Below are 22986 nucleotides of genomic sequence, written 5' to 3'. Positions count from 1 at the left end.
TCAGTGCATGACCAGTCTGGACTGCAAGCAGGCCAGTTTAGCATCTGGACTCTACTATGGAGCCATGCTGTTGTAAGTCATGCAGAATGTGGTTTGGCATGGTCTTGCTGAAATAAGCAAGGCCTTCTCTGAAAAAGACGTTGTCTGGGTGGCAGCATATGTTGCTCCAAACCTGTATTGTGTGTATAACATCACGCATGCTGGCTTTTGAAGTGTGTGCTGTTGACTAGCTGGATGGTCCAGCTGCTCTTTAGCCTGGAGTTCTTTGGTTTACAAATGTTATAGTTTGACTGTCAGTCATATTAATGGTTCACAGTTGACGATTGATGATCACATTAGTCAGAAAAACTGTTAGCTATTTGAAATATGTAACAGTTTTATTCAAGATTAAAGAGGTTTTTATTGTCATGCGCACAGCAGAACAGGCAGTTGCACTGTACAATGAAATTCTTAATTTGCTGTTCCTCCATTCACCAAATATAATCTTAAGAGAATAAAAAAAAGAAAATAAAAATAACTCTAAAAACAGTAGTAAAAAGTAAAAGTACAAGTAAAAATGTACAGTATGTGCAAAGTTGAAATAAAATTAGTTACACATGCGTATGTGCAAATATGTAGAGCAGCTGTTCATAAAGTACATCAAGTAACAGATGTAAACAGTAGTGATCTGTGCAAGTAACAGATGTAAACAGTAAACAATATTGTTCTGTGCAGGTAATAGATGTAAACAGTATTGCTCTAACAGCAGCAGTAGTGTACGTACGGTGCAGTTATTGAGTGCAAGGTTAAACCAGTTCAGATTGGGAGGGAGGGGGGAGGTAGTAAGTGAGGTATTGACCAGCCTGATGGCTTGTGAATATTCACAATATTTTGCATTTGTTTGGTAGTTGACAGATATGTTGACTGATTGACAGTCAGCGTATTTAACATGGGTGTTCTTACTCCCTATACTGACAGTAAAAATGTACTGTACAGGTACATTTTTCATTCATCAAGGTACGCACTATGTAAATGAACCTACATGGTAAAACAGTGGTCCAACTTTTTTTTTCCTGGAGAAAAGTATGTATTTGTACCTTTTCATAACCATATATTTTAAAACCGAACAAGAAAAGGTCTGGACACTAGACAGGGGTATGTGGAGTCAGTACAATTCAAGAAATATAATTGTAGTGAAATATGGTACAATTAGGTTCCATAACTAAAGCTACAGAACACTTACCCTTGAGGGTTCCAACCCAAAGAAAGTTTAGTCTGTTTATTCCTGAGAGTGTGCAAAGTATGCTAACATACTTTTTGGTGGTCATAAGCTGTATGTATAAATCAGTCTGTAGCTAATTTGTCTAATTTGATGAAATCTGTGTCCCAACTGGAGCCATTTTTAAAGCAGTAGTGAATACAGATGTGGTTTCTCACCCATAACTGCAGAGAAATGATTCACTACATGAGCTTCACTTTTTAGGGATTTTAAAAGAACAAAGAATATTTAAAGGATATGATTACTTTATGATTCAGAAATTGTTACATCAGTTGGTCAAATCCCGCAAAGTGCTACTGCATTATACCATGTCCAGAGAACGTTTACAACATGTATTCAGTCAGCATCGATGTGTGTATTAGTCATCAGTTCGGCCAGAACACTCGGAAACACAAAGCTTTTATGCAGAGCCGCATTTAAAACCAATGACAAAAGGTTATGGACAGGAACTGTGGATATTTTGTATTTTAGCACACAAAGAAATTACCGTGATTTATTTCCAGAAATTGTGTCTTGCAGAAAGTGTCTGTCAGTGTGTGCTTATTTCTGATTAAAGCGCAGGGGAGTAAAATTGGATCTTATTTATTAAGTTTTGCAGTTTACTCAGATATGAGGCAAAAACAATGTATGTGAGGAGAGGAGGGAGATTAAAAGAAGCACAAGGAAATGTGTTTCAAACAGCTACACTGTTTTCTACCTTCAGAGCTTTGGTCCTTGTAGGAATGACATCACGCTCGTTTTGTGGAATTTCTAACTGTTCTTCAAGAGGATTAGATCATGGGCAGGTCAAGCAGAGAACACTCTAATATAGTGAAAGAACCACAAGAAGATGTGTCGGTGTTTATTTGTTATTTTGGTTTTTAAAACTTGTGTTGCTCTCTAAATGTCTGATCCTTATAGCTGTCCTGGATACCTAATATGCCTCCTCTTCCTATAGTGTGGGAGGGAGAACTGCAGCCCTCTGCAGGTGCTCTAGCGCTGAGTCAGGATGTGGAGCAGCACCTTTGCTCCTGATTAAAGGCCTAGTGCTCCAGGTTTTTCAGTACTTATTCATAGTGCCTTAACCTCCCCTTAGATAACCAACTGTGGTTATAAAGTGACAGGGCAAAGAAATGTCACCTTCTCGATCATTAAATACAACAATTGAGTTGGCAACAATTGAATGTTGTTGGTGTTTGTATCGCTGCATCCTCCACTTTCTTATACTGAATGATGTAGTTACTGAGGTGGCTTTTGTGCGTTTTATTGTTGTTTTTTTTTTTTTGTTTGTTTTTGTTTTTTTTTTTTTTTTTTTTTTGCTGATGGTTGGTATACAAATATGTAAATATTAAAGTACAAGCCTAATAAAGTGGCCAGATAGGCTGATTAGCTGTTGATATTTCTAGTTTAGTAGCTCCCAGCTGGTGATGACAGAAACAGCTCAAATAAACAAACACTGCTCATTACTGACGTCTGAAGGTGTCGCAAGAAAGACTTTCGCTGTTTTTGTAGGAGTTGTGTTGTGTCCAAGTAGATATGATTGTGAAAGCTGACAGCTGTGGAAAATAGTTATGGTCAGCTCAAATAATAATGATCAGATGATCATGTAATACAACTTTTATTTCTTTACTGATAAAATCACTGTGATTTGCTGTGGTCTACTATGATTTCATCTGGTAGTAAAGATGCTCTTTATAGAGTTTTTGTTCTGATATTTTTTGCAATTCAATTATCACACAATACATTCATGTGTTCCAGCAACCACAATAGCAAAATAACTGTCACTAGGTCTGACTTTCTGACTGATGTTTGTCCTCTTTTCCTCTCTAGGCACTGGAGAGAGTGGCAAGAGCACGTTTATAAAGCAAATGCGTATCATCCATGGCGCCGGCTACACAGATGAAGACAAACGTGGCTTCACCAAGCTGGTCTACCAGAACATCTTCACCTCTATGCAGGCTATGATCCGTGCCACTGAGACACTGAAAATTGGCTACAAGTATGAGCAGAACAAGGTGAGGGACAGTGTTTGACTTCACTTCTGCACTTCTGAGCTTACAGAACATCGTTAGCATACATTTACATAACAGTAGCCATCAGCTATGATTGATCTAGGGCTGCACAATGTATTGTTTGAGATATTGGTATTCACAGAACTGCAGGACACTGATATTGTAGAAAGTTGAAATGTGCAAATGAGCCCTCTAACTCATCACTGAATGCTTCATAATGTGATGTGAGCATCCTGACCAACTGCAGATGCTCTATGTGAGTTGTTTGTGAGGTGTTTGGATGAATTAAAGCATTTGTGTGGCCAAACAAATCATTTTAATAAAAATATGATGTAACCCATATGTGTCAAACTCAAGGCCCGTGGGTCACATCCGGCCCGGCTTGCAATTATATCCGGCCCGCGAGATCATTTTATATTATTGTTACTAATGGCCCGGCAATATGAAGCGCTGGTAACACAATAAACTACAGATCCCATAATGCAGCGCTTCAGCTGCCTTTCAGAGCGCTTTCCGCGCCAATCAAGTCTAGTTTCTGTTGCTACAAGTTATTGCGAAGCTAGCCCCTCACGATGCCGAAGAGAACAGTTTATTCTGAAAACAGAGCTTTTCAAAACCAATGGGAGGCTGAGTATCTGTTTACTGACATTGCAGGTAAACCTGTTTGTCTCATTTGTGGCGCTATTGTGGCTGTATTCAAAGAATTTAATCTAAGACGGCACTATGAGACAAAACATCAGGATAACCTGAAAGCCCTGAATGCAGAGCAAAAGATACAGAAAGTAGAAGAGTTAAAAAAGAAGCTGACATTTCAGCAGGACGGTTTTCACCCGGGCAAAATCACAAAGTGAAGCTGCTGTGAAAACAAGTTTTATCGTGGTGAAGGAGATCGCTCAAGCAGCCCGGCCGTTCACCGAGGGAGAATTTCTGAAGAGCTGCATGATCAAGGTGTGCAACGTTGTATGTCCAGACAAAAAACAGATTCTGGCTAATTTAAGCCTAAGTAGAAATACGGCTGCTGATAGAGTTTGTGAGATGGCCACTGATTTAAGAACACAGTTGAGTGAAAGAAGCAAAGACTTTATTGCATACTCTCTTGCTGGGGATGAAAGTACTGACATGGTTGACACTGCACAGCTAGCCATCTTCATCCATGGGGTGGACTCCAATTTGCACGTTACAGAGGAAATATTGGACATTAAGGGGCAGTCGTGGGCTGGAGGTTAGGGATCTGGCCCTGTGACCGGAAGGTTGCCGGTTTGATCCCCAGGGCCGACAGTCCTTGACTGAGGTGTCCTTGAGCAAGACACCTAACCCCCGATTGCTCCCCGGGCACCGTGGATAGGGCTGCCCATTGCTCTGGGCGAGTGTGTGCTCACTGCCCAGTAGTGTGTGTGTTCACTAGTGTGTATGTGGTGTTTCACTTCATGGATGGGTTAAATGCGGAGGTGGAATTTCCCCAGTTGTGGGATCAAAAAAGTATTACTTACTTACTTAAATCGATGCACGGGACAACGACTGGAAAGGACATTTTTGAAAACGTATGTTAAAGTGTAACCGACATGAAACTACCCTGGGACAAACTTATTGGACTTACAACTGATGGAGCACTGGCTATGTGCGGTGAAAGAAGTGTGGAGGATGCGAGTGAAGATGCAGGAGGAGAACTGTACTGGTGAGTTAACAGCATATTACTGCATCATACACCAGGAAGCACTATGTGGCAAAGTCCTGAAGATGGACCAATGAGCACTGTAACGCAAACCATAATCTTTATCCGAAGTAAAGGTTTAAATCATTGGCAATGTCAGTTCTTTATGCGGGACATCCCTTATCATACAGAGGTGCGTTGGCTAAGTCGGGGAAAAGTTCTCAACAGAGTTTTTGAGCTCAGCAACGAAAGCTGTCAGTTCATGGACAGTAAAGGAACAGACTCCACCGTTTTGCGGGATGAAAAGTGGAAATGTGAGTTGGCGTTTCTGGCTGACATAACAGCTCATCTCAATGCGTTAACCTCCAGCTCCAGGGACGTGACCGCATGATCACTGACATGTGTGACGCAGTGAATACATTTCAAGTGAAGCTGCTTTTATGGGAGAAACAAATGCACCAGAGCAACTTGCCTCACTTTCCTTGTTGCCAAGTAATGCTGAACCAAGTCGGCACAACATTCATAAATACGCGCTTTGCTGACAAACTGAGCGACTGCGCACAGAGTTCGCGCGGCACTTTGGTGACTTTGAAAAACAAAAAAAGAATTTTGAGTTGCTTCGCAACCCGTTTGCCGTCGACGTGGAAACTGCACCTGTGCAGATTCAGATGGAGCTGATTGAGCTGCAGTGTAATGAGACACTAAAGGCAAAGTACGACACTGCAGGGCCCACAGAGTTTATTCACTCCATTCCCGCAGCAGCACCCCAGCTCCGTCTACATGCGGCTCGAGCTGTTCTCAGTGATGAAGACCAACAAAACAGCACACAGGAGTCGTCTCACTGATGAGCACCTGCAGTCCGTCCTGAGAGTCTCCACAACACGGGACCTCACGCCAAACATAAACGGACTTGTTGCCAAAAAAAGATGCCAAGCATCCAGCTCTGATAAAATGGCTTAAGAGCAAAGAAAACTGAATGTTTTGATTCGTTATTTGTTGTTGCTGAAAAGCACAAAATTTATTTATATTTCCAGGTTTTGTTTTGCAGCATGTTCATATTTCTAACTTGTATAATTTTGAGTGGATATATTTTTATGGAGAGCAAGAAATTTGTTATTTAACGTTTGTTTTTTTTTTTATTCCAGAATAACATTCCTGTCTATTTTTATTCATATTTATGTTCAAAAAACATTTAGTTTTAGGGTGTTCAATAAATGTTTATTCTGTTCGGCCCGCAAAGTAAAGTGTTTTGAATTTTGGCCCCCTGTGCAATTGAGTTTGACGCCCCTGATGTTGGCCAACCTTTTGCTACATCACATTAAAGATTTGCTAATGGGTTTATTTTTTTTAGTATTTTGTAAGCTGTATTATAATCACGGTATGTAGTGATGTAGTTTCACTGTGGAATTTTATCCATTTATTGGAATTTTATCCATCCGTTTATGCAACCTTACACTGGGTGGGAAAAGCTTAAATGTGTTCAAACATGTTTGTGTTCCACACAAATAAAATGTTATATCAACTTTAAATAGTGAATTAAGTACATACACATAATATTTCCTTTGATGTAACAGATGCACATATAAGTACCTTTTTTCCAGTGTAGGTTAATTCATTGGTCATTTCACAGTTTGTGACAGTTGTCTGACTACAGAATCTGAACCGTGAGACAGCTTTGTATGGTTTGTTACAAGTTCGATTTACAACGGCCTATAAATCTTTTCTCTTTTCTAAATTTTTTATGTATTTTTACATGTGGCTAAACATTTACATCTAACAGGTGGATTTTATTCACCCACCAGACGCTGTGGCTGATAACTCAGAAGACAAGTAGAACCATTCAAATTAAAATGTTGCGCATTGAGAAGGCTGGATTATAATTTATTTTGGACTAATTTAGCTATTAATCTAATTTTCAGTAGTTTCAGTCAGTCAAATCTACTTTTGTGGATTCTTTCATGATGTAGGGTAGATGCAGCATGGTATAATTACGAAATGAAAGTAATTATTAAACAAATCCACCACAAATGCAGATTTATATTCTCTATATTGTCTTAAATTATTAGTAAAGTGTTTTATTTTTGCATAAATGGCTGCAACTGTAACTGCAGTTTCGCCCTGGGATCAATAAAGGAATCTGAATCTGAATTAACTTCTTTTTTCACTTAACTTGCAGTAACTTCACTCACGTGCAGCAGGAGTGCCAGTGACATCACAGAAAGAGTCTATGATTTTGCTGTTAAATGTGGGTTTACTGGATTTCAATGCACGCTAAAATATTTGCAAAACATTCTATGTATTACTACTGCTAACAACAACAAGAAGAAGAATAATAATTGTAGTAATTAGTACTAGTAGTGTGGTTTGTGGTGGCAGAAGAATTGCTTAAGCGCTTAAATGAGTGTATGTTATAGTTTATATTCATTCTTAAACAATGTGGGGCAAGTTTTCCCAGCATTGTTTTTCAACCTGCTCTCCCCTGGAGAAGACTAACTAGCTGATGTCAACCAGGTAATTTAAGTTTGAGACCCTTGCCTCAGAGGGCATACCAGACTGCTGTTATACCTTCTTATTATTGTTGTTGTTGTTATTGTTGTTATTATTATTGATAATAATAATAATAATAATGTTGGCCTGAGTATTAACTCATGATCATACCAGCTCCAGATTTTTATTACCAGCATCTGTTATTAAAACTAAATAGCCTATGAAGCATTATCAAGGCCTCTGCAGTGCAAAAATAAAGTTCATTTACTTAAAGGTAGACTTCAAGATTTTGGCTCATTTTTGTTTACACAGAAGTAGATAAAGCACCCAGTAGCATTCTGCTCAGCACTCTGTGGATCTAATGAAATTATAGTTACAGTTAGAATAGGTGTATGTTATTTTTTTTGATCAATCAAAAATAAAGAGTGCCTGAAAATGTTTACATTGATAAACATTAAACATTAATGAAAATGCTTATGTTAATATGTTAATATTTCTATTTTTCAGTTCAACTTTAAACATTCTAGAAGTATTTGAAACATTTGAACGACACGGTGGAATTTTTCCTGATGCATTCACACTGGTTTCTTAGAAGCACAGAAACACTTTATAAAAGCTGTGCTTTATAATATCACAAAAGAAAATGTGGCGAGAGAAAAACCATAAACAGGATATGTCATCTCAGCTCAACGAGCGCAGCACTGAATCATTTAGCTGTTATTTTTTTCTGTTTCCACCTACTGATGGAGAAGGGTGATGTAAGTACAGATGACTGGATGCTGTTTCAGCCACATGAGCTAGAGTGCTAGTGAAGAGCCAATGCCACAGTCACATAAGATATTTGCAGTTTGCATTGTTTTTAGATCAGGGTGTGATCAAGGCTAGTCTGGAGTTTGCGTTGCTTTTAAATGAGGGCGTGACCAGGGCTAGTCTAGAAGATTTGCTTTGAAAACAAGTCCTCCATGTTGGTGCAGTTAGCAAGGTCGCCTACTGACTAACCAGTAACGATAATGATACAACAGTAAACTAAATAAATTGAGAGAATATAACATTTGCACACTGACCTATATTTAAAAAATGTAGATTATTGGCATGTTTGGTGGCAGTGGGCTTGAGTTGCAGCTTGTGAGCTAAGCATTAGCAAGCTGCCTAACTCAACTACCATGATGGTAATAGGTAAGTTGGTCTGTAGCCAAAAAAAAAACAACTGACTTGTGTGCAGCTGCGGTTAGCCAAATAGCTAGCATAGCATTTGGCAAGCTGCCTAGTTTGTCTGCCACTAATAGTAAAATCAGAGAAGTCAAAATAATAATACAGTCTTCTGACTGACTAGATCATGCAATTTATCTGGTTCTGCTCCTTTAGAGGTCCCCACACTCCAAAGCAGTACAACTGTAGGTCAAGAGCACAAAGTTAACCATAGTTACTCAACAAATTGCAACATTTTGCGCACAGAGGTGTATGACACGTGTTTGCTGATTGCAGTGAATTCCATTAAAATGAATGTGATTTCATTGTCAAACTTTTGCTGGCAAATGCAGGTGTGACTGGCTCTTAATACATCAGTCCCAAGCAAACATGCTTGTTATGAGCTAATATGTAAGTCCTGAGCTTAAGCACTGGATATGCTGTGTTGTTGCTTTCCTGACCATACAATGGCATTAATAGGAGGTTCTCAAAAGCAGCTAAACCTAGCAGTAAACCTTTTAATGACGGCATTTAGTACTAACTTTTTTTGCCATTCTATGACTAGTGTTTATGTAAAACATACATGATTAGCACATTTTGTAGTATTCATTTCTGGTACTGTGTCCAAAAGTTTAAAGAAAAAAAAAAGAAACATGGTCATCTGTCCGTGGCTTCCATGTCAGGGACAGGAGTGAAGTGACTGTAAACTAGCACACTGATTGAACTTGCCTCGCCTCTAAAGCATCTCTCTTCACGATTGTTGCTGTGCACCAGCAGGCAGGGGAAAAAGGATATTTTGATGTCACATTTCACCTTCCCCTTCCAGCAGTATAAACATACTAAAGTATTTGGATGAACTAACATGATTTTTCTACTGAATTAAAATTTCAGTCTACAGGTGTATGTCGATTGTAGAAGTTTCAGATTTTTTCAGATGTTTCTTCTCTTGAATTTTTCAGCTAAACCAATAGAGTCCCCTTGACTTTACCTACTTGCATTTACAATTCTCTGGTTCTTTTTGTTAGACATCAACCACAGAGGCTAGAAGCAAACCCTATAATTAAGACTAGCCCTGTTCTGCATGCACTGTGAGTGCAATTTAACGCCCCTGCATATAAGCACCTACCTGATAAGGAGCATCTTCAAACCCAGCTCAAACCCTTTCAGTGTCCTCAAATGACTCTACCCAGATAAATTCACAGTTTTAGCCCATGTCCTAAATGTAGATCATCCACGACATTTTTGGTGTCCAAAGTTTGCATCTTTGGCTTTGCACTGGAGCTACGAGGGTGATATGGCTAACAGGTTATGGATGGTTATACATCACCGATTAGCATCGTTTAAAATGCGTATATAAATCACACAGTCAAGCTTTTTAAAGTTATGTAACCTCAAATAAGCTTCATGTAGTTTCTGACACCTATGACATCTATAAAAATGGACAACAATATGTTCCATTTCTAAAACGATAATAGCAGCCAACTTAAAAGCACACTTTGTCTGTCCAATTTAATGAAAAAGAGCACTGAGGTGTTAGATACCGCTTTCTATGAAAATGATAAGTGGGACACAATGGAACAAATGTACAGACAAAAATTAGTGGCTGATTGGTGTGTAGGAGATGCTTCTAGAGCTTACAGTAGACCCATAATATACAGAGTTGTAGAGTAGCAAAAAGCTTGCATTATATAGCCCATGCATTCTTTTATTAAAAAAGACTATTAGAAAAGACACTAGTTCTGCAAGCTCTGCAGTCTTTGCCACTTGCTTATGTCTCTTGATCGTTTTCCTGTCATGTTGGTCTCTTTTCTCCTTGTTCTATTCTCAGTTTGTTGATCTCTGTAATATATGTGATTATAATCTGCCTGCAGGCCAATGCCATGCTGGTGAAGGAGGTGGATATTGAGAAGGTGGCGTCATTTGACCAACCCTACGTTAGTGCCATTAAGATGCTGTGGTCAGACCCAGGCATTCAGGAAGCCTATGACCGCCGCAGGGAGTACCAGCTTTCTGACTCCACCAAATAGTGAGTAGACACACTGCTAATGTGTAAGTTCATGCTGAATTTGAAGAGGGTGTGTTAAGGCTGCACAGTATGTCCTTTGTTATTTATTTTCAGTTTAGATCAAAATAATGCAGATTAGTCTTTAACCTTGTTACATCACTGTGTTTTTAAAATATAGCCAGGCATAATACAGTTGAGCGTTTGCAAAATGTGACTGAGATGCTTCTCTGCCCAAAACAATAAACTGTAAATGCTACGTCCTCCGTTAAGCAAAGGAAAAGCGAACTCATCAGAGCAAACCTTCAGTGAGAACAGAGATGACATAAAATTAGTAAGAATTATTAGACAAAGAAATGGTGGAAAGGTGTTACTGATCATCTGGAGGGTGGTGCTGGTTTTTATTTGTTGTTTTGGAATATACTAGGGCTGCAATCAATATTCGATGATATTCATTAAATTTGTTCAAATAATTTAAAAATGAAAAAGTCATTCAAATTGCTGGCATGTTTACTACTTTTATGAACCCCGGTACATCTGTAAGGAAACAAATGTTTATCAAGCTTAATACTAGCTTCTCACTACTATCATGCAGCTGCCAGCTCTGCATATCTAACTCAATGAAGACTCCTTGTGACTTGGCACCGGTTGCGAGACTCACCATTCTAGGCAGCAGTTTCAGTTTCAACTCCTGGTGCGGTACAAATAAGTCTCCCACTCTTCCGGATTGCTAGCTAGCTTCGCAGGCTCTCGGTTATGTTTATTACTGAGAATGAACAAGAGCGTGCCGGCTAGGTAGCTGTTCAGTGTTGTAGGACAATCATTCAGACTGCACTAGCCGTTCAGTTATTCTTACTAATTCTATTCAGTTATGCAGTGCTAATAATTTTAATATTACCAGCAATGAGAAAATTCTATTGTTATTCAAACACGCAAGTTTAAGTGTATCTAAGCTACTATATTTGCCAGAAATCGTTTTAATATATGTCTATCAATAAATGTTAAAAATTCTTGAGATTAACTAGCTTTTCTTAACTTAGATAGTGGCATGTAGCTTTATAAATTAGTCCGATTGAACAGAAGAGCACAGCACTCAAATTTGTGATTTAAATGTTAAATGCTGAATTTTGCAAACGGTCCATTTCAATTTATAGCATATTTGCAGTAATGTGCATGTTGTCCATATCATGTATCCTCAGTGTTTGTGAGAGAGATATGGTTAGACTTTTTCTTGTGTGTGTGTGTGTGTGTGTGTGTGTGTGTGTGTGTGTGTGTGTGTGTGTTAGTTAATGAGTTCATCCAGTTCAAATGTAAAGTTAAACTACTGTTTTTGTATCTGTTTGTTTCATTATGTTTAGAAATCAAGGAATCAACCTCTATTTAAACTTAGAGTACATCTAGGGAGACTCTTATTTACAATGTAGTTGAGCCAATCAGAAATCAGGGATTGAAAGAAAAAAAAAAGTTGTAAAAAAACATATCTAATGCTAAAAATAAAAATCCTAATAGTACATTTAATAAAGTTTTTTAAAAATCTGTAAATAATTAGAATTGCAACAATATAGCAACTTAATAAAAAACAGATCAAATAGGGATAAAAAAAGTTATTAAAATGAAAAAGGAATAGATGTAAAACAATAAATTGGCACTAGCTAAGAAGTCAAACTTACACAATACAAGTGATACAATAACTAAAATATACCAAAATCATATTTGAAAGTTAATTAAATTTAATAAAACAGTGAATGAATGCGAGTCAAACTATTGACTGAAGCCATTCAAGGTTAATGTAATTGAACTGTTAATGTTGTTCTGAATGATTTCTAACCTGTGGGGTCTCTGAACCCACATGACCTTGTGTAAAGACCATCAGTGGAGAGTTTTGTCCTACAATGCTCCTTTTTTAATGGGCACACTCGAAGCAAGAAGAATCTCTGATAAAGCCCTTGAGCCTTGCATCTGAAAGTAGCATTGATTCGGCTGAAGCAGGACGCTAATGAGTGTTTGCAATGAAACGTAGATGAATTCATGGGTAGCCCAGATTTCCTTTGAATAAGTTTGCCGGGTCACAGACCTGCAACTTATAATTAGCAAATGCATGAGGCATTGTTGAAGAGAGCTGAGAATTACAGTGTGATGGTAAAAGCACAGAACAGTGCCTCCTGCTTGTATGAATGGGTATTACATGTAAGTGATTGATTTAACCTGGCACTGTAAAGGCCTGGGAGGCACTTGTTTTGGCCAATTATTGTTAGGCTGGGCATTTTATATATGATATACACAAACAGAGAAGTGTCATGGGTTTTTTTTTTTTTAAACTGAAAATGTACCTTATATACACACATGTACACACATACACAGAGATTCACTTGAAAGAGGGCCCGATTATTCTGTAATAACTCACTAGGACGAAGCAAACAAGCTGGATTGCCCCTGTGTTGGAGCGATGAGGTAGGCGCTGGACAGCTGTCATGACGTTTAAGCTCCCTTTGCAACTTCCGAGTGCATACCCCCGTAACCCTTCATGTGTCCAGCATCGCATGTGATGCAATTGATTACACATACGTCAAGGTATGTAGCCTGTTTTTTTGGTTCAGATGCTTCATCCCAACTGGAGTTACAACAATATTTGGGGCCTTTTCCAAGTGAATCTCCCCTCCATCAATTTTGGTTTGTTTTCCCCTTTTAACTAAATTGTTTGGTCAGACACAAAACTAATTGGGAGAAAAAAAATCTGATGTGGTTGCAGTTCATTAATTGTAACCATAATAGCCAGCTTAGTAGTGTGGTGACTGGTGGTCCTGCCTGCCAGGCTGCTCTGCCTGGTATCATAGATGCTGTTCTGTTATACAGTAAAAGAGCTATATTTTGATACCCAGCCTTAATTATCATGACTTCAAGCAGCTGGGAAGATGACCTGATAAAAGCTGAGAAGATAACAGAGCTATGTGACCAAAAGTATGTGGACACCACCATAATTGTTGGGCTTGAGTGTTTCGGCTACACCCATTGCTATAACAAGTGTATAAAATCAAGCACATAGCCATGCAGTCTCTATAGACAAACACTGGCAGTCGAATGGGACATGCTTCTAAGCTCAGTGGCCTCTGGAGTGTTGTATCATACTTAACTATCTGGCAGTCTGATGCATGGAATAGAGTTGGGTGAATGTCATGAGAAAGCTACACACAGAAATGCCTAGTGCCAGCAGTAAAGTTGGGTGGAGGAGGGATAATGGTCAGGGGTTGTTTTTTAGGGTTTGGCCCCTTAGTTCCAATGAAGTGTACTGTTAATGCTACAATACGCAATGACATTTTAGTTAATTATATGCTTCCAACTTTGTGGCATGGCTGGGGACGGAAGGAGGGCCAAGGGGGATCTATATTAATGCCCATGGTTTTAGAATGGGATGTCCAACAAGCTCATATAGGTGTGATGGTCAAGTGTCCACATACTTTTGGCCATATTGTGTATTTCAAGTTGACTGCTGATTGTGACTACTGCTAAGGGAGCTATGGAAAAGTCTCAGGGCTTGTTTCTCTCTTTGGTAAGTTTTAATTTCATTGTTGTAATTAAATCTGCTTTGGCCATTTCTAAAAACACAATGGTTGTTTAAAAATTTAATATTTTCCAGACATTCACAATTCATGCCTATACTTTGCCTAATGTGAGACGTAGTCCATGTTTGTTAAGTGAAAGTAATGGCTGGGTGGAGTAGGAAGGCGTGGTGGGGGGTTGCTTATTTTGTTTAGAGTTCTTTAATCATAACTTAAAAAAAAGACTAATGAAAGCAGTTGTTCACAAACATTGTTATAACTTTAGTCAAGTGCATACTTACGCATGCCAGCTGAGCCCTCAGAAAATGTTTCTCCCAACACATCCAGCTTCGCTCTTGACCACAGAAGAAGCGCACAGGTTTTATAAAGTGGACTTGCAACCCACTGCCCAGCCAATGTTAGTCATAAATAAACCTAAAGTATATAAATAAATAAACCTAAAACTAAAGCTGTCTATTTTAGCTTTAATTTAATTTTATCCATCCAACAATCCAACTCTCTATATGTTAATGTGTTTTAAAGGAAGTCAGGTATTCATGAAATACTGCAGGCACTCATTTAAGGTAGTGAAGCTAGCTGCTGCAGTTTACTCAAAACATATGATTATCATTCAGTAGCTGACATGCTTTTCAGGTGTGTGTATGTTGTGTGGGGGGGTTGTTTGGGAGAGGGAGGGGCTGGATGAGATTTTGTGTGTTATATTGCCCTTCATCCTGCAGTTACCTAACTGATCTTGAGCGCGTCACAGCCTCAGGGTACATCCCCACTCAGCAGGACGTCCTGCGGGTGCGTGTGCCCACCACGGGCATCATAGAGTACCCCTTTGACCTGGAGAATGTCGTCTTCAGGTACCAGTGCTGGAACCCACAAAGTGCTGAAGTACTGCTGCAGTGCACAGTCTCTGTCTCTTAAACGCACACTGCACACACTGTCTAAAGACTGCTAACGTTTATTAGAGTGCCTGTACTGCCGCCTCTCTGGGACTGGCCATGATATGATTGTGACCTATAATTTAAGACCTAAACGGAATGAATGAGAGTTTGCGGTTAACAGCACAGTTGTCCTTAGTGCTTTTGTAAGAGTTTTTTCTTCTATTTTCTTTTGTTTGAAACCCCTTTTTCTTCAGGGACCTGTTATCGGGTCTTAATTTCAGTAACAACTTCCAAGTTTTCCTTGCTTTTCTTAAAATAAGAACATATTGGTGTGTGTATATATCAGCTCATATACTGTAAAGCACAACCTATAGAATCTACTCAGTAAATGTGAGGTAACAATTTGCATTAAATTTATTTGGGTAGATTTCATCCTATATTTTAACTGAAGAGTGCCTAAACGTACAGTGAACAGAGTCAATTCCTACAATTCTACTTAATGATTGTTCTTATCAGTCTTAAAGGCGCAGTAACAAACAGCCCATTGAATTCTAAGGGATAAGTTATGTCTAGTTAAAACCACACAAATGTCATACAACCGATAAGAAAAGAATATGGACCTTTTCCTTGTAGTTGCTATATAGTAATCCACTGTTTGTGCACATGTGAAGAAGCTTAAGGGGTTTAAAATGATGCAGTGATACTTCATGAGTAAAAATCCCTCATTCAGTGTGAGACGTGAACTACTCAAAAGATGCTATTGTAAGACCACACTGGCCAGACCCAGAGAGCTTCCAGTGGGGTGCAGCTCCAAATCTGAGAAACCCTGTGGTGGTGTGATGGATACTAACAACACCCCTGCACCTCTCAGTAGGAATGACCAACACAGAGGCCTTTAGCACTGGACTGAACCACTGACTTGTGTAACAGAAGGGAGTAACTTCTGTTAATGTTATCACTATCAGTCTTTATTATATTGTTGTCTATATCTCTTTCTCTCTGTATCTCTCTCTCTCTCTCTCTCTCTCTCTCTCTCTCTGTCTGCCTGTCTTTCTCTCTGTCTTTCCCTCTCTGTCTGTGTGTGTCTCTCTCTCTCTCTAGCTATCTATCCGATCTGGATCGTATTGCTGAAACATCCTATCTACCCACCCAGCAGGATGTGCTTAGGGTTCGAATCCCAACCACAGGGATCATTGAGTACCCTTTCGACTTGGAAAGCATCATTTTCAGGTAGAAGACACTCTATCTCTTGCCTCGGTGTTGGTATTGACAAAGGATTTGAAATGACTTTTTGTTCATCAATACAAGTACCTTGTGGTTGAGTCTTTGATTCGTACCCATGTGATATCAGTTTTGTCCAAGTGTACTTTTGTGACCTAAAAAGATCAAATTGTACCCCAGCATCAATAAAAGCTGTCTTTGCTGTCAATCTATTGATTTTCCTTTATCTTGAGTTATGAAAACCAGCCCACAAATCTTTTTCAGCTATTGTCCAGCAAGAGAAACAAGGCGCCCTGGGTTTCACTTTTGAGATGGCTGTTTTGGAGAGTGACAGTGCAGATGCATGAGATATAGCTGTCTGAAGGTCCATATATCAAGTGCAGCTGATATGCTAATTAAACCAAACGTGCAAGAGAGGCTTTATTGTTTGGGAATATAGATTTATCAAATGATGGCCATCAGCTCTCTTCTTCTCACACTCTCAATAGTATCACAGGTCTTTTTTCAAGATCGAGTGTTCATAACAGAGCAAGTTCAGGAACAGTCACCTCTCTCCTCCTTTCTTTTGCTTGCTCCTTTGTTCCTTCTCTCCTTTATTTTCTCTCTCTTGGTCCTTTTTTCCTCCATTACTTTTCTCCTTTTGTGCCTGTCATTCTCCTCCTTCTTTCTTTCTCCCCCGTTTTCTCTAGAGATGCACAGATACATGGAAATTCTGGGCCTGTTACAATAGTGGATCATTAACATCTTATCATGGTCAAAGGAGACATTAGCTGATAATTGAAATCATTTTAAGCAAATATTTATTTTTTAATATTGTGCATTACTTAGCAGACTCATTTAAAGGCATTTGAAACAGTAAATGAACAGATAATTTCTAAACACAATTAAGAATGTTCAACATTGTCATTTATCAAATATGAACCTGATACAAGGCTATAAAAATTGTTGTAATCATGTAGCTAAAGGCTGAAATCTCCTGCCTACCACTGTGCATGTCACCCCGTATTTTAAAAGACTGATAAATAATTTAGTGAAGAATATCAATACAATAAGAAATGTACACAAATAGATATAATTTCCTGCATGTTTATTTTGTCTAGTTTTGATAGTAAACAAACTGAGCGCGTCCTCAGTTGCAGCATATGTGAAACAAACTTGTACGCAGGGATAACAAGCAAACAGGTTTAACTAATTTGTATAATATATGAAAGAGCATCTGTATAAATCTGTATGAATAAACTTTGTAGCAAACATTGCAAAAGCTCATCGAGCCATCAGACTTGAACGAGATTTGTGACATTTCACTCACAGTGGAACATAAACTTGGCTTTGCATTTATAAAACAATTGAATTAACTGTGAAAACACACAGTTCACATATACTTGCCTCCATATCATCGCTGCTGTCAACAGAAATCCTAGTCTTGAACATCTTGTTTTTTTTGGAGCACTGATTGTGAAAGGAGGTGTGTAAATGTGTGATATTATACACGTGAACTATCTAACCAGCTAAAATGTAGTTTCTGATAAACAAGCTGTTACATGAATGTGCCCTCCGTGGTTGATACGAGGGAAACTTTATACTGTGGAGGGTGATGTGGGGTCTGGAAGAAGAAAAATTCCCACTGCACATGCTTTAGTGCATGCGCAAAGTAAAAATAGGGCTCCAAGTTTTCAGTTTTATTTTCAGACATAATTTCAATATGAGGCTGATGATAATTGCGTTTTTTTTTTTCTTCAGATATTGGTGAATAATATATGGTCCACCGATATATCATGCACCCCTTTTTTTCTGCCTGGCTTTTTCCTCCTTACTTCTTTTCTGTCTCGTTTCTTCTCTTAGCAGTTTTATTTTTCTCTCCCCTGCCTTTCTTTCTTCTTTTTTCTGCCATTGTCTTTCTCTCCCCACTCTCCTTCTCAAATCAAATCAAATTTATTTGTATAGTGCTTTTTACAACGGATGTTGTCATAAAGCAGCTTCACAGAATTCCAGAAAAGACAGAGTTTAACAAGAATGTAAAAAACCCCAGGTGAGCAAGCCAGGGGCGACAGTGGCAAGGAAAAACTCCCTCAGAACTGAGGAAGTGTCCGGCTGGACAGGGGGGGGGGGGGGGGAGGGAGGGAGGGAAGCAGGGAGAGGGAATTAGTTCTATTCTGTCTGTTTTTACGTAAAACAGGGAATGTGAACATTTCCAGAGTGTGGCTAATGACTCCGGCAGATCTGACTATGACAGCTTAACTAAAAGGAGAGAACCAGAAGGACACACAGACATGGCAGCACTCTGAAACAGTTTGTGTCCATGGACCCCTGGATCTGCTGCCTTTATCTAAGGGGGAACATTACCTACCAAAAGCTAAACTGAACAAGTGAGTTTTCAGCCTAGTTTAAAAGATTGAGACTGTGTCTGAGTCCCAAACAGTTTCTGGAAGATCATTCCAGAGTTTGGGGACTTTATAAGAAAAAGCTCTTCCCCCAGCTGAAACCTTCTGAATTCTAGGAACTATTAATAAGCCAGCTCACTGGGATCTGAGTAGTCGTGATGGCTCATAATAGGAAGTAATGTCTTGCAGGTACTCAGGAGCGAGCCCATGTATGGCTTTATATGTCAATAAAAGAATTTTATAATCAATATGGAATTTAACAGGCAGCCAATGAAGTGATGCTAGCACTGGGCTGATATGATCAAATTTTCTAATTTTAGTGAGGACCCTGGCTGCAGCATTTTGGACTAGTTGAAGTTTGCTTAGATTCCTGCTCGTGCATCCTGACAGTAGTGCATTACAGTAGTCTAGCCTAGAAGTAATAAAGGCATGTACTAGTGTTTATGCATCACGCAGGGATAGGGCATTTCTTATCTTGGCAATGTTGCGAAGATGTAGAAAAGCTGTCCTAGTGATGCTGCCTGTGTCTTGATCGAATGATAAATCTGAATTAAATATGACACCAAGATTTTTTGCTGCTGAGCCAGGTGTAACTGGAAAGTCAGCGAGATATAAAATTAAATCTGGTCATTTATTTCTTGCCAATTTTGGACCCAGAAGGAGAACCTCTGTTTTGTTACTGTTTAGTAGGAGGAAGTTATGTGACATCCAGCATTTCACGTCTTTTACGTGGTCCTCTATTTTCTTTAACCTGTATTTGTCATCAGGCTTGGCTGATATGTACAGTTGCGTATCTCAGCGTAACAATGAAAGTTAATACCATGGTAACTTTAAACTGTGCCTAATGGTAACATGTATAGTGTAAATAATAATGGTCCTAAAATAGAGCCTTGCGGAATTCCAAATCTTACTTTTGAATAATTGGAAGATAAATTGATGACACTGATGAACTGATAACGTTCTGTTAGGTAAGACTGGAACCATGATAGGGCTGTCCCTGTGATTCCAACCGTGTATTCTAACCTTTCTAGGAGAATATTGTGGTCTATTGTATCGAAAGCTGCACTGAGGTCAAGTAGCACTAACAGGGATACGTAGCCTTGATCAAAGGCAAGAAGATCATTAGTTATCTTAACTAGACCTGTCTCAGTGCTGTGATGTGGCCTAAATCCAGACTGGAATTTTTCATATATATGGCTCTTGTGTAGATATGAACGAAGTTGTTGGGCCACAACTTTTTCTAAGATCTTTGATATAAATGGCAAGTTAGAAACAGGCCTGTAATTAGACAATACGCTAACATGAAGATTTGGTTTCTTGATCAGAGGTTTGATAACTGCTAGTTCAAAAGTTTTGGGTACATGGCCCAGACTAAGGGACGAGTTTACTATAGTTAAAAGAGGGTTTATAATAACTGGTAGTACTTTGAGTATTTTGAGGGAATTGCATCGAGTGTGCAGGTAGTGCAATTTGCAGAGGAGATAATCTTCTCTAGTTCCAGCTGTGGGAGTGGGTAAAAAATTTCCAGTCTTTTTTCTACAACTGCGTTTTGTTTTATATCAGCTAAGTCAGATGACAGCCAAGTTGGATTAAATACTGTGGGCTGAATTTGTTGTCTAATATTTTCAATTTTATTATTAAAGAAGCCCATAAAAACTTCACTGGTGAGAGTTGCCGGAATTTGTGGTTCAGTACCTGCCTGATTTTTTTGTGATTGGGGAAAACTAACACTAAACAGCACTCTAGGATTATATTTATTATTCTCGATCAGCGAAGCCAGATATGCTGAGCAAGTTTTAGTGAGAGCATTTCTATAAGGCTGTCCTTCCAGGCAGAGTGAAAACTTCCAGCTTGGTTTGTCGCCATTTCTGCTCTAGTTTCCGAACTGTTTGTTTTAAGGTCCGGGTTTTATTGTTGTACCGTGGGGCGAGCTTTTTCTGCCTTATTCTTTTTATTTTAAGTGGTGCCACATTTTTCTTCCACATACTTCTCATAGCACCTTCTCCTTCTTCTCTCCATCTTCTTCTTTTCTTTGTCATTCTCCTTTCTCCGTTTTTCTCACAGTGCTCTCCTTTTTTTTTTTTAATCATTTCCCCATCATCACTGTCATATTTTCTCTCTCTCTCTCTCTCTCTCTCTCTCTCTCTCTCTCTCTCTCTCTCACACACGCTCTCACTCTCATCCTCTCCCTCTCTCTCTTGCTCTCTCCACTCCCTGCCTCCCTCCGTTCCGTGTCCGTTCTGAAGTTTTGCCGGAGCGACCGTGGCAGCTCGTCCTACATTAAAGAGCCCGTGCATGTTTGGAAGTAGGTCAGTGAGCCCCCGGCTGAAGGAAATGAGGACGGCAATGTGAAGGAGCTTTATTTTAGGCAGGCTCTCCTAGAGGGCCTCATTTATCAAAGGCCCCTCTGTGGGCTGCTGGCTCAGGACTGAAGCGGCGCGGGGGCGCTGTCCGCCCCAAAATTCACCCTGCACTCAGCCGCCACGCCAGCCTCTAACGCCATCTATCTCTTTTGTCCATTCCTCACGCTTGTCCTTGCATACATAGGTAGACGGTGTTTAACCCTTAGAAGAACAAAATGTGTTTTTATTTATTATTGTTAATAATAATTCAGTTGTTCGATTCTTGTGAAAGTGCCCTTTCTTCAAAGTCATTTGAATTTGGTGAAAAGGCTGTTTTTGTGTGTTTTTGCCTGACGTTTTTGCCATTCCTCAACATTGAAACAAATGGGAAATATTCAGAAATGTAGAAGTGAAACTGTCACTACAGAACTGTCAATACATTGAACCTAAGTCTAATTCAGTAATGCACTATGTAATTATGTACATAATTACGTGAAAATAGTATAGTACTAATAAATCTATACTTATAAAGGTTAATCCCACTGTGAATGAGTTACTGATCAGTAGCTAAATAAGTTGTGATTAAAAGATCAGTTCTGTTGAGTTTTCAGTAACTGTGGAGGCTGGGATTGATCCGAGATGCTGCCTAGATTTATTTAGTTTAAGATTTTGATAAACTTTAGTCTTGAATCCACTTTTTAAAAAAAACTAGTCTGCTGTCTTGCTTACACACACACAAAGATACCAGCAGACATGTTCTGCAGCATATTTGAATGAATTCTTTAACTGGTTGCATGCCTCTCATGGTAGACACTGGAAGAAGTAGTTCATTGTAAGGTCAATTCAAGAAGCTCATTTTTTTTCTCTTGCATTTTTTCAAAGTAGTGTCCTCATTTTGTTACTTCCATTATAAAGCAGTATAAATTAAGCCTCTTCTACCCAAAATCCTTTCTGCTTCTTCACATTCTCAATCAAAATTTGTCCCATTAGTTGTTATAGTCTATTTATTGTGGATGGACTGTTTAAAGACCAAGAATAGGTGACTCTGTTTTTCTTTTTGTTTTTTTTTCTATCCTCACAAATATCCCTCTTTCTTTTTGCCTTACTCTTTCTTGCTCTCTTCCCCCTACATTAGAGCTGCACCATATTACATCACTGCTTGGCTTGTGCTGTGTATTGAACACTCACTGGGGATCATGAGAACACATTGCCATGTTTAATAGGCCTGAAAATTTGCTGTGCTCATTTTTTGGGGGTAGAGGGGTGCATGTTTCATAGTGATGTGTGTGTGTGTGTGTGTGTGTGTGTATATATTGGTAGCAACACAAGTGACTCCCTCATAGTTACCCAAAAGAAGGTCCTCTGAGGGAGTTATAGCACAGATTGCCTTCACTTATGGAGAACTTGTCTCTGAACTGATTGACATTGACACTTAATTTGTGAATTTATGCAACTGTCACTATACTCCAAATGTAGTCGATCAGACAAGATCTGTTGGAGTCTGAAGTTTGCTTCTGTAAGTTTTCCACTGAAGCTGGAAGCTATTTGGGCTTTATACATTGTATACTGTATGATATGCTGTCATTCTATGATATATTCTTATCTATAATAATGGGCAACAGTATATTGCATGGCTAAAAACGATAGTAGCCGCCACCTTGAAGCTTGATTTTTATCCTTAGACAACAGCATGTCATAGTGTCAGAAATTGCATAAATCTATGTGAGACTTCGTAACTTTATCTGGAGATACATGGTAGTTTATAGTGTGGAAGCTTTCATTATTACCTACATTACCTTCTAAGCTCCAGTGCAAAACTAAAGAAGTTAACTCTGGACAAACATTAGACATGTCTTGGCTGGTCAACTACATTTTGAGTTAAGGATCTTAACATTATGTTCTAGTGATCAGAGGCTGCTTCTGTCTATTTGTGAAAGAAATACATTCACTCACAAGACAAAGTTCCAGTTTACAGATTGTAAATCTGTGATTTAACTGTAACTAGAATTATTCTATTATTCCAGATCATTTAAATC

The 22986-nt window shown here is 38.9% G+C and overlaps 1 protein-coding gene across 4 annotated transcripts in view; it reads left to right on the top strand.

Moving 5' to 3' along the window:
* gna11b (guanine nucleotide binding protein (G protein), alpha 11b (Gq class)) overlaps positions 1-22986 on the top strand; it is a 57043-nt gene that overhangs the window by 28292 nt on the left and 5765 nt on the right. For 3 of the 4 annotated variants that reach the window (XM_037530997.1, XM_037530996.1, XM_017697212.2), the window contains 3 exons: positions 3068-3252; positions 10447-10601; positions 16108-16236. In XM_037530997.1, the coding sequence (XP_037386894.1) occupies positions 3068-3252; positions 10447-10601; positions 16108-16236 (469 nt within the window). Of the gene's footprint in view, positions 1-3067; positions 3253-10446; positions 10602-14853; positions 14983-16107; positions 16237-22986 lie in introns of all 4 variants that reach the window. The other variant, XM_017697213.2, reaches the window with a different exon arrangement.

This window comes from Pygocentrus nattereri, chromosome 19 (genome assembly GCF_015220715.1).
Source record: "Pygocentrus nattereri isolate fPygNat1 chromosome 19, fPygNat1.pri, whole genome shotgun sequence".
Lineage (NCBI taxonomy): Eukaryota > Metazoa > Chordata > Actinopteri > Characiformes > Serrasalmidae > Pygocentrus > Pygocentrus nattereri.
This window is presented reverse-complemented; position numbering and strand designations above follow the sequence as displayed.